At 45.0% G+C, this 12,689-nt stretch overlaps 1 protein-coding gene across 18 annotated transcripts in view; it reads left to right on the forward strand.

Moving 5' to 3' along the window:
• The window catches only part of LMBR1 (limb development membrane protein 1), a 155,504-nt gene extending 144,248 nt beyond the window's left edge, over positions 1–11,256 (forward strand). For 17 of the 18 annotated variants that reach the window (XM_004281232.3, XM_049715052.1, XM_049715051.1 and 14 more), the window contains one exon: positions 10,626–11,256. Coding sequence is in view for 1 of the 18 variants with exons in the window: in XM_049715052.1 (XP_049571009.1) it covers positions 10,626–10,699 (74 nt within the window). In the remaining 17 variants the exon portion in view is untranslated. Of the gene's footprint in view, positions 1–2,029; positions 2,163–10,625 lie in introns of all 18 variants that reach the window. The other variant, XM_049715049.1, reaches the window with a different exon arrangement.
• Positions 11,257–12,689: the final 1,433 nt, after the last annotated feature.

The following is a 12,689-nucleotide window of genomic DNA, read 5'->3' on the forward strand; positions in this document are numbered from 1 at the left end:
CCGTATGTCTTAAAGGAGTAGTGCTGGGAGCTGGTTTTCAAGATAAGTTATTTAACTTCCAATTCTTTGCAATTCAATTAGGAAAAATTTTTTCAAATGTAATCAAACAAGAAATTCACACAAAACCCAGTCATCCTGGATATGACTTTGGTGCTGTGCTCTTCTAAAGGTGTGAAGAAGTCAGGTTCTCACAAGCATGGATTACAGAAAGCAGGGCAGCAGCAGCTGCTGTGCATGTCTTCTGAGGACCAGAGAGAAACAAGGATCTTCAGTGTCTCAGTGTGAGGACGCTGAGATTCAAATGTGGGCTGTGAATCTGAGGAAGAAAGTTTTTTCAGTTTCTAAGAATACTATGTGAAGGATGTAATGTCTTTCCCTTTGAAAAGCTATTATTAAAAGAATGTACTGCTTACAAACAGTGACACTGAGGAGCGAGGATTTGGGACCCTTCTGGAGCTAGCGTATTGGTTCTGCAGCCTTCCCTTCACAGCCCTCTGGAAATCTTCTACAGTTTTTCTCTGTCGGCTTAACAGTGGGCTTGAGGACGGGGCGACAGAGGTATTATTGCTGATGCTAGCACCTGTCCGTCCCCGGCCTGTGCCTGTTCAGAGAGTTTCTCATCACCTCCACTCTCATCCTCTCTCGACTTCAGTCTCAGCAGTGATTCACTTCTTTTCTCTTTTTAGTCCTCACTGTGGCATCTCATCAGACCTCGAGGTCAAGGAGGCGAAGGGGGCATCGGGGGAGGGGGGAGGCGGTGTGGTGTTCTTGCTGTCAGCAGCCCGGAGACCTGGGAAGTGGGGAAATACACGCCTCCATTCTACAGAGAAGGGGCCCAAACACACGAAGGGCGAGGTTTGCTGAAGTCACACAACTAGGGAGTTGAAGAGCTGTCTGTGAACGCAGGTCGGTATCACTGAGTCTCACCTCTTCCTGGTTTGGGGGTTTTGATTTCTTAGTGACTCCAGTCGGGTGGTTCAGAATTTTCCAACGCCAGGATATTGAGTCAAGTGTTTGAACGTTGTCTGTCTCTCTGCTTGTCTTAGTGCTGGTGGGGAGTTGCAGAAGCGCGGCATAGTCCCAGGGCCCGTATTTCTAGGCCTTAGAAACTCAAGCAGACTTGATCCTTTCTCAGTTGCGCAGCTAAACATTCAGTAGTGCAGATAACGTAAGCAGACATCTAAGATGTGGTTCTAAAATGAGACCGATTTTATGCGCACAGCTTGCAAAAGGGACTTAACCGCTTTAAATCGGTAATAACAGCAGTAATAATAATAGCAGTAGCCACTTAAATAGTGCTTTCCTGTGCCAGCTATTGTTCTAAGCATTTTATATGTGTGTGTATGCATGTTTATTTAAATGTGTAACTTATTTAATCCTCCTGACAATCCTGTGAAGTGGGTACTGTTAATATTCCCACTTTGCAGATGAGGAAGCTAAAGCACAGAGAGGTTAAGTAACCTGCCCGGGGACCCACAGGACAAAGGATTCGAATCCCGTGCCAGCTGGCTCCTGAGTCCTTACGCTTAACCACTTTATAAACATTGCTTCTCAGATAGACTTTACTTACCACTTACAGCCGATGGAAAGAAGGCACCTGTTTTCACACAGGAGGCCCTGAGCCTAGTTGACGGAGCCCTGTCTAAGATCAGAGCCTCTGAGACCGAACAAAGGGACTTGTTTAAAATTGTTACCTCTCTTCGTGGTGCTTGGTGAGGACACTGAACCAGGTAGGGAGCGCGTGTGAGACACTTGGGCTTTAAGAATGCGGCTTGATTGCCTTGGAAGGAAGAAAACGGTTCGGGAAAAGTTTTTTAAAGATGATGGCTCTGCTCCACGTGTCACAGATCGCAGCCCTGCAGGTTTCCCGCAGTCCAGCGAGCTCTGCATTTGGGAGGGGTTTAGGCAGAGCCGCTGTGAGCCACTGGTGCTCAGCGAGCACAAGCCTGGAACTGGCGGCCTTGAGCCCCAGTGTGGGCCGACCAGAGCTTCAGTTTCCTCATGATTTCTGCATTCCTTTCCTCAACAGGTAAAAGGGGCAGGACCTGCGGTTGTGAAAAAGCGCGAGGAAACAGTAGCCATAGTTATCTACCAATCTGAAAGGGGGGGAATCACACCTGTGTACCATGTAGTGGAAAACGCCAGGTGGCTTCTGTATCTGTGTATGTGTTATCTGTGTATGTGTATCTGTGTATCAGTGTATGTGTATCTGTGCATGTGTATCAGTGCATGTGTATCTGTGTATCAGTGCGTGTGTATCTGTGTATATGTATCTGTATGTGTATCAGTGCATGTGTATCAGTGCATGTGTATCTGTGCATGTGTATCTGTGTATGTGTATCTGTGCATGTTTATCTGTGTATGTGTATCTGTGCATGTGTATCTGTGTATGTGTATCTGTGTATCAGTGCATGTGTATCTGTGCATGTGTATCAGTGTATGTGTATCGGTGCACGTGTATCAATGCATGTGTATCTGTGCATGTGTATCTGTGTGTATCTGTGCGTGTGTATCTGTGCATGTGTATCTGTGCATGTTTATCTGTGCATGTATATCAGTGCATGTGTATCTGTGCATATGTATCTGTGTGTGTGTATCTATGTATGTGTTACATGTGCACCAGGCTGTGGCCGACATGCCACAGCCACTGACACAGGGCCTGAAATGTTAGGTACTTGATAAGTATTAGCTGTTATTTTAAATAATTTATTTAAATGTTCTCTTATAGTTGCTTGACACTTTTAAGATAATGTCACAATTAGTTGTAGCAGATCCTATAAAGGAGTAAAATAAGATTTTAAAATTTTTGCTAGTGGGGGCTGTATAGGAACAACTGAGACCAGCTCCGTAAAGGCCATTCAGCATTTATCTGGTCCATATGGGGCTTTTCTAAGTGAGTCCTCACTTATCCTTGTGGAAATTTTTCATCTACTGGAGTTGCCTAAAATCATCATTTCTTAAATTATGATGAGGATTTTGGAATCGTACAGGCTATGTTAAAAACTTGTAACAAACAAGAAAGCATTTTTGAGTCTCCACATCCTCATGTTTATTTGGATAAGCTTGAAAGTCTAGATGTATCAAACATTAAATTAATTACAGTTTCCTTATGAGGCTTTGTCTTAGAAATAGAAGCCAAGTCTGTCTACAAAAGGCAGTGAGGAATTCCCTGGCGGTCCAGTGGTTAGGACACAGTGCTTTCCCTGCCGAGGCCTGGTGGGTTCAATCCCTGGTCGGGGATCTGAGGTCCCACAAGCCTCGCAGCTCAGCCAGAAAAGGTGGGGAGTTGCGCAATGATATTGGACCGTTACGGTGTTTCTGCTGATTTGCCTGATAGAAGTCAAGTTCCAGCGTTTAAATTGTCACTGTAATTCCATGTGGTTGCTCTGTGACGAACCACATGCCACCACAGGATTGTCGTATGTATATGGAAACACCTTTGTTCATGAGCATTTTTTCCTACCAATAGATGTAGGTTTACGTCATTCCATTGAATGGCTATATAGTATTCCTCTTGATGTGTATGACCATATATATATATATTTTTTCGGTACGCGGGCCTGTCACTGTTGTGGCCTCTCCCGTTGCGGAGCACAGGCTCCGGGCACGCAGGCTCAGTGGCCGTGGCTCACGGGCCTAGCTGCTCCGTGGCACGTGGGATCTTCCCGGACCAGGGCACGAACCCGTGTCCCCTGCATCGGCAGGCGGACTCTCAACCACTGCGCCACCAGGGAAGCCCCATGGACCATATTTTAATCAACTCCTTAGGGATGGGTGTCTAGATTATTTCCAATTTCTAAGTACTGTAAATACTAACAAATAGCTTTCTACATGTATCTTAGCACACTGTTTTATTATCTTCTTAGAAGTTTATAATGAAAAACTCCTCTTTCTCGTACTCTCCCTGTTTCACTTGTAGCCACCAAATGTGTGGGGTTTTTTTCTACACCAAGTATTTCTCCAATTCTCTGTGGATAACTACATGGGTGTCCTACAATTCAATTCAATTCTGACACTATCTTCATGAAATTAGTGCACACCCACATGTTAGGGACTCAGTCCCAATAAGACTGGCTGCCTACCCGCCCCGTCCCCCCACTTCAGATGCTGATCCCAAGCCCAGGCTGTCCCTGTGCTTCTGAACAACCCGCTTTACATCAGAGGGTCGCAAGACCCCCTCAGGTCACAGAATGCTGGAAAACAGTTGACTTGCTAGATTACCTGTTTCCCATAAAGGATACAAGTCAGGAACAGCCGGATGGAAGAGAGGCACAGGCCAGATTCGGGGAAGGGGCACTGAGCTTCCCCACCCTGTCGGGGTGCCCCACTCTCCTAGAGCCTCCATGCGTTCACCGACCCGTAAGCTCTCGGAGTCCCTTCAATTAGCGGTTTTCGTGTGTATGGAGGCTTCACTATATAGGTGTGATGGATTAAATGATTGGCCACTAGCGATGAGCTCACCCTCCAGCCCCTTTCCACTCCCCAGAGGTCAGGAGGGTGGGTCTGACCCCTAATTAGTTGGTTGGTTCCCCTGACCATCCTTGGGGAGTTTCCAGAAGTCACCTCATTCAGTGTGGAGAAAAGGGAACCCTCCTACACAGTGGTGGGAATTGGTGCAGCCACTGTGGAAAACAGTGTGGAGGTTCCTTAAAAAATCTAAAGATAGAGTTACCGTATGATCCTGCAATCCCACTCCTGGGCATGTATGTGGAGAAAACTCTAATTAGAAAATTTACATGCACCCCAATGTTCATAGCAGCACTAGTTACAATAGCCAAGACATGGAAACAACCTAAATGTCCATTGACAGATGAATGCATAAAGAACATGTACACAACGGAATGTTACTCAGCCATAAAAAAGAATGAAATAATGCAGTAAGTCAGACAGAGAAAGGCAAGTATCATATGATATCACTTATATGTGGAATCTAAAAAGTGGTACAAATGAACTTATTTATAAAACAAATTCAGACATAGAAAACAAACTTATGGGTACCAAAGAGGAAGAGTGGGGAGACAAATTGGGAGTATGGGATTAACAGATACACACTACCATATATAAAATAAATAAACAGCAAGGATCTACTGTACAGCACAGAGAAGTATATTCAATATCTTGTAGCAAACTATAATGGAAAAGAATCAGAAAAAAAAGAATATAGATAAATACATATATGTATAACCGAATCACTGTACACCTGAAACTAACACAATATTGTAAATGAACTCTACTTCAATTAGAAAAAAAAAGTCACCTCATTCACATAAGCCCAGGTGTGGTTGAAAGGGGCTTGTTACGAATATAAAAAGATACCCTTATCCTCTTATCACTTAGGAAATTCCAAGGGTCTTCAGGGCTCTGTTCCAGAAATGGAGGAGGACCACATGTGTATTTTTTATTATAAGTCACAATGTCACATAGTTCCTAGAAATGAAAGTGGATCAAAGGGAATGCACACTTCCAAGAGAAAGACCACATCAACATGGTCTCAGCAGCAGCCTGTGTGTGCCAGTCTTTTACATTAGTGGCAACTTGATGGGGAAATACCGTTTTTCTCACACTTTTAATAACTAGTGGGGGAAACTTTAAGAAGAATTTCAGCAACTATTTGTATTTCTGCTTTTATGAGTTACTAAATATACTTAGCCCACTTTTGGTATTTCTTATTGTTTTATAAAACCTTTCCATTACAGCAGTAAATATTTGTCTTTCTGTTGTGTTGTAAATATTTTTCCAAGTTATTTGTTTTTTTAACTTGTTCACATTGTTTTCTGCTACATGGAAATCTAAAATTTTGAAGTAGTCAAAATTGACAGTTTCCCATAAGTTTTTTGATATCGTACTTAGGACTTCCCTACTCCAAGAGTCCCTACTCCAAGGGAAAAAAATTTACCCGTTTTTGTCTCTAACTCCTTTAATTAAGATGTAGCTCACATATCACGTGTTGGGCTGCATCCTACAGGCCTGCAAGCCCTGTAATTGCCCAGTCGCGAGACCAAAGAAAGAGCCTGGTGGTGGCAACAGAGACATCAGTGGTTTATTGGACCCAGGATCTTACCTCTGAAGCAAAGTCCTGCAGCGGCACCTCTGGCTGTGGGGCGGGGCAGGGGTGATGGTTACGGGGGATGGACGTCAGGTTGGCTGGTTACCAGGGAGACTATCCTAGTGGAAGATCCACTATCCTAGTGGACGGGAAGATTAGGACGGTCAGTAGCTAGGGCCAGGGACAAGCGTGTAGGCAGTTACTGATCAGGTTCTGTGATGAAGAGGGTAGATCAGCCAGGTGAGTAGGGTGTAGGTGAGGCAGGGACTGGTCCAGCAGGGGATGTCCAGAGAGCAAGAGTGCAGCCATCCTGGGGGACTTGACCATGCACCATAAAATTCACTCTCAGTATACAGTTCACTGGTGCTAGTGTTCAAAACACAAAATTCAACCAAGTAATTGAGGATCTACTTGGCCTTATTAGGTGGCTTATGATAGGGCAGCATCCCATCTAGCACCTAGAAGGAGCTCCCAGGGGTTGTACAAAGCAGAAGGTTTTTACAGGGAGGAGGGTGGGACAAGGGAGCTATTAGCCAAAGAAAAGGAAGGAATATTTTTAGTTCAAGACATCATTTGGGGGGAAGGGAACAGCAAGGGTTTCATCATGCAGATTGCCTCTTCTTCTTCTGGGGGTGGAGAGGGCCCATGTGGCAGACTACCTCCTTGGTGAAGACTAGAAGATTCCAGACTGGTTGATCAAGATTACATTTCTGGTGAAGGCTGAAACTGCAGTTAGGTCAGGTATCATGGGCTTTAGCACAAGTGACACAAGTGACCATTCTGGGCCTGTGGTTTTTCTCTTTTAACATTAAGTATATTCACAAACATCACCACCATCTAATTCCAGAACATTTTCATCACCTCAAACATAACTACTTTTAAGCCTTTGTTTTTTGATAATCAGGCATTCCTTTATCTGGAGTTTATTTTGATGAAAGGAATGAGATAGTGGCTGTGCAGACTGTCACTGGCACACAACTGTTCTCCTTCATGCTAAGCAACACAAGTCCGGTTTTCTGTAAGGTGGCAGTGCACCCAGCCCCCCACGGCAGGTAGCTGTGGCCACATGGCTCAGGGGTGATTAGGGAGATTGCTGTGTAGGGCCCCCGGAAAGGTGACTCCAAGAAGTGAGTCCGCCAGGAGAAGCACTGTGGATGTGACAGGGAATTATGACTGGGACTCTGAGCCACTTCCCACCATGAACTTACTTACCTTGAAGATGGGCAGTCACAAGAGCTTGGGTGCCCGTGGGGTGCACAGCTGCCCTGCCTGCCCTCGTGGGGCTCCCTAGGAGGTGGCAACTCGTCTTGCACTCAGGCCACCGCAGTCAGGTCCGCCGTGAGCATCTGAATGCAGTTCCAGCTGATCCTTGATCAGCTGTATTGTTTCCCCAGATGACGAGTCAGTTGTGGCAATATAGTAAATATGTGTGATTTCAGTGCCTTTTCTATAAACCAGTTGTCCATAAAATCAAGCTTATTTCTAAATTCTATAACCTGAAACTAATTAGTATATCTCATAAACTGTTTTGAAGATTATTCCCCTCTTTTAATGTAGCAAACACTAACCTTGTGTTCGGAATTATGAATACTTAGACGTACTCTTCATTTCATGGGGCTCTTGTATACACTTGGCTTATACTTTGGAAGGTACATTCTTTTAGACATTAGCATTCTTGTTGGCAAAGAAAATTCTTGTTCACAAAACAACTCAGAGACAATTGATCAAATTTGTAGATTAGTTAACACTGTTGTATCAATGTTAGTTTCTGGTTTAGACAATTTTACTATGGCATGTTAACATGAGGGGAAGCTGGGTGAAGGCTACATGGGAATTCTATTGTTATAACTTTTTTGTACATCTAGATTATTTCAAAATTTCAGAAATATCATGTAACAAAGAATTTTGCCAAAGTGTAATCTTTAATCTTCTTAGGCCTTTCACTCTCTGGGCAGAGATAGGTTATTGGCCTGGGCTCATGAATTCAATATTACAACTGGGTATTGGGGCTTACAGAAAACTTCATCCCCTAACACTACCATGAGAACCAGGGATAAAGTTTTTAAAAAGTCTTACACCATTTTAGGTAAGTTAGATGTACATCCACACTCCCTGCAGAAAGCATAAAGTAAGCATTTGATGGTTCCAGTAGAGTGTTGTTAACTCTCGTCCCCATGCTGCACATTACATCCCCAGGACTTATTTTATAACTGTGAGTTTGTACCTTTTGACCCCCTTCGCCCATTTTGCTCACCACCTCCACCCCCCTTCCACTGGCCACCGCCAATTTGTCGTCTGTATCTATGAGTTAGGTTTTTGGTTTTTTAGATTGCACATACGAGTGAGGTCATATTGGTATTTGTCTTTCTCTTATTTCACTTAGTGTGATGGATTTAAGTTCCATCCATGTTGTCACAAATGGCAGAATTTCCTTTTTACAGAGGAATAATATTTTACATACCACATGTTCTCTAACCATCCATTGATGGACGCTTAAAATTGTCTTCATGACTTGGTTATTGGAAATAATGCTGCAGTGAATATGGGGATGCAGACATCTCCTGGAGATCCTGATTTCATTTCTTCTGGATACATACGCGGAAGTGGAATTGCTAAATCATTTGGTAGTTCTATTTTTAGTTTTTTGAGGAACCATCATACTGCTCTCCATTGTGGCTATGCCAATTTACATTCCCACCAACAGTGCAGGAGGGCTCCCTTTTCTCCACACCCTCACCAGCACTTGTTTCTTGTCTTTTTGATAGTAGTCGTTCTAGCAGTTGTGAGGTGATATCTCATTGTGGTTTTGATTTGTATTTTCCTGTTGATTACTGATGTTGAGCATCTTTTCATGTACCTGTTGGCCACCTGTATGTCTTATTTGGAAAAATGTTTATTCAGATCTTCTGTCTGTTTTCTAATCAGATTATTTGGGGTTTTTTTTGCTATTGAGCTGTATAAGTTCTTTGTGTATTTTTGGATATTAACCCCTTAACAGATATATGATTTGCAGATATTTTCTCCCATTCTGTAGGTTGTTGCCTTTTCATTTTGTTGATTATTTGTTTTGCAGAAGCTTGTTTATTTTATATTTTTTGTTTATTAATTTTTGCTTTTGTTGTATTGCTTTTGGTGTCAGATCCAAAAAATAATTGCTGATATTTATGTCAAGGAGCTTACCACCTGTGTATTCTAGAAGTTTTATGGTTTCAGGTCCTACGTTCAAGTCCTTAAGTACATTTTGAGTTGATTTTTGTATATAGTTTAAGACTGGGGTCCAGCATCACTCTTTTGCGTGTAGCTGTCCAGTTTTCCCAGCACCATTTATTAAAGAGACTTTCCTTTCTTCATTGTATATTCTTCACTCTCGATCATATATGCGTGGGTTTATTGCTGGGCTCTCTGTTCTGCTCCACTGATCTATTTGTCTTTTTATGCCAGTACCATATTGTCATCAGAGTCAAAAGACTCAATGTCTTTTGAGTGAGAGATAGTGTCTTTAAAAATGAGATAATCTGGCAACGTTAAGTCCCGTGTTTCAGGATCATGGATCCTAATCAATAACCAGCTGCTTTCCCGCTTATCTGTCATCTCTTGGCCGCAGAAGGCATCTGAGTTTGCGCCACTAGAATAAGAGCTGAGATCCCCATGGCACTCTGGAGCTGTTAGCGCTCACTTCAGGGCAGACTCGGGGCCTCGTCTTCGCGTGTCCTCTGCGGGCTCTCAGCTTCCCCGGGAGGAAGTTACCTGTCCACACCCTGTTGTCCGTTGAGGTGTATCAGTACACGTTGACCTCGGTGTGAGGTCATCAGCCTGTATGAGGAATACTTTACAAGATCTGTCCCATGAAACTCACCACTGCATCTTGGGACCTCAAAGTGAACACCATCTGTTTATGATGTCATACAGCCGCCTTTTTGTGGGAAAAGCCCTGTCTGAGGCGAGCATGGGGAGTGGTGGTCTGTGAGATGGGAGGACTGTTGGTGTGGGTTGTCTGGACCCCAAGTGCTCGGGAGCAGCCTGGGGGACGCGTGGCCTTGGCTTGAGCTCTGAGTCTGACGTCGAGGGGCAGCGGCTGGAGAACATCAGCCAGCTGGCTCCCCACTGCCGGTGTTCTTGAAAGGAGATCCGAGCCGTACTCCACAGCCACCCCAGTTACCAAGTCAAAAAATGAGAGAGAGGAGGCACTTTTCCTAAAGAGAGAGAGAGGGCAGCCATTTTCTCCCTGAACTCTCTTTAACTCCCGGACGGGAGGAATCGCATAACACATGGTTTTCCCGTTTGGGGCCACTGCTAGCTCAGGTGTGCGGGGTGTTCATCCAGTGGCGCTCAGCCTCCTTCTTGCCTTCTTTTGCTACCGCTCGTTTCTTTCTTTCTTTCTTTTTCTTTTTTTTTTTGGCTGCACCACGCGGCATGCAGGACGCCAGCTCCCCGACCAGGGATCGAACCTGTGCCCCCTGCAGTGGAAGCAAGGAGTCTCAAGCACTGGACCGCCAGGGAAGTCCTCTTGTTTCTTTCTCTTCTCTGGTTCCACCTTAGTTTGTGCTATCTTGTGCTCATCAGAGCTCTTTGGTTGCAGGTGCCAGAAGCCAAGTTCACCAAGCTCAGGGAACACATCTGGATCTAAGGCAGTTTGCAGCCAAGCCCAGCTGAGCCACCACAGAGCAGGCGGCCCCCATCCAACAGATAAGTAATAAACGCTGCTTGTCCTAAGCATTTTTACAGCAGTGGGACGATAAAATCATACTCCCTGAGAAAATGAAACAAAACCGGGATTTACTAATCAAAATGATAATAAACTAAATACCCAACCACTTGGAAAGGTAAAAATGGTATTTGTAAATAATTCCAGAAATTTATGGATTATACACGGATTTAAATAGCATCACAGACTTTCCCTCTCCCAAGTGAGTCCTCCACCAAACTCATGCTGCTTAGGGCCCCAACTTTTTCTTGGACAACGACCCATTTTCAAATGAGACCTGAAGAGGCTGTGATGTAATCGTAGAAAAGTCCGCGTGGTGTTTGTGGCTTGACCTGAGAATGTGCTGTCGTCTTCAAACCGTCCAGAGAAGCAGCTACTCCACTGAAGTGCTTTTTTTTTTTTTTTTTTTACTGTTCTGTGCTTGTAACTTGGTCTCCCCAAGGCTTTGTTGGGCATGCTGTTCCAGAAGACTTGTCAATAAGAGAATTACCTGATGTGCCATTGACTTTCACAGCTGTGTGAGACTCACCCCTGAACACTCATGGGGTTTTCACTGCCAGGTCCCCAGTGTTGACCAATCCCAGATTTCCATCCTCACTGATTTTCCCTGTGCGCCCGCTTTCTACAGTTAACTAAGGCCTAGTCAGTAGAGTACTTGGTTGCAAAGAGCAGAGACGGGCTGTGCTCACTTAAGCAGGAAAAGAGTTTGCTGGAAGGACTTTTGACAGCTCACAGATTCAGTGGGAAGGCTTGAGAAATGGGTTCCGAAAGCAGGCAGGACTGCCGGGCGTCTGGGCAGCCACACCCAGCCATCGTGCCCAGGGACAGGAGTGCAGGGACATGGTCACACATGGCCCTGAGGGGCCTCTTACTGAGTGACCTGGGCATCCCCGGACTCTCCCCACAGATTCCAGTTTGGGGCCTGGAATCAGCCTGACCCAGCCTTCACCGCATGGCTGTGCTCTGCCTCGTGGGCCTTCTGAACGGAAAAGTGAGGTCTGGGATCCAGCCTCCCTCTGCTGTCTCACAACAGAAGTGTTTGCTCACTCTTTAAATCATTCTCCACGTGAGTCTCCAAATTTTGTAAAAGTCACATCAGATCAGAACAGCTCCACTGTGATAGTTTCCCTGATAACCAGCCAGCCTGACGTCCATGCCCCCTGTAACTCCACCATTGAAAAGTGAGCACACGCCAGTATATGTGGATTTACTCATTTAAGTGACGTACATGTGTATGGCTATATATAAGTAAAACATATCAGATGAGTGTTTTAAAAGGATGGGGTAAAAAATAAATAGGAACATACATTTAGTATTTCCTCCCACACGACACTGGGGCTGTTCTGCACCCTTGGCAGGCCTGCTCCTGGCCTTGGCAACCTGTCTGTCTTTTTCCTCCCAGGCCGGGCTTCCTGTCTCCTTGCCTGCAGTTAGCTGTGGCTGCAGTCTTGTGTGCCAGGTGCCCCGGCGTGGCCACAAACGTCTCTGCCTCAGCACATGGGAGAGTCACTGGGGAGCCCGGGCAGAGCCACAAGCCACGGGCCACGAGCCAGGGTCCACTTAGAGAAGCCCCTCAGCCCTCACCCGCTGCCGAAGGGCTGCGGTTCAAAAGAACAGGCCGCTTTGTCCGTCCCTGAGGCTTGGGCCTCATCTGTTCCAGCAGCTGGGGCACCTCACCATCACAGCTGCGCTTCATTCTTGTAAGTGACCAGGCTCCCAGGAAGATTTCGTGGATTTCTTCACGTATGAACTAAAACAGTGTATGTGGCTCTAAGTCATTACTATGTGATTTACTATTTTCTCATGTTGAAACCACTGGATATTTTATTTTCATATCTTGGGTTTATATATTCAAAGTGCTGAAGTACAACAGTAAAGCAAGAGTTAGGAGCGGCAGAGGACCTTTAGGTTACTAGCTTCTGGTCGACACTAGCTGTA

This window comes from Orcinus orca, chromosome 9 (assembly GCF_937001465.1).
Source record: "Orcinus orca chromosome 9, mOrcOrc1.1, whole genome shotgun sequence".
Classification (NCBI taxonomy): domain Eukaryota; kingdom Metazoa; phylum Chordata; class Mammalia; order Artiodactyla; family Delphinidae; genus Orcinus; species Orcinus orca.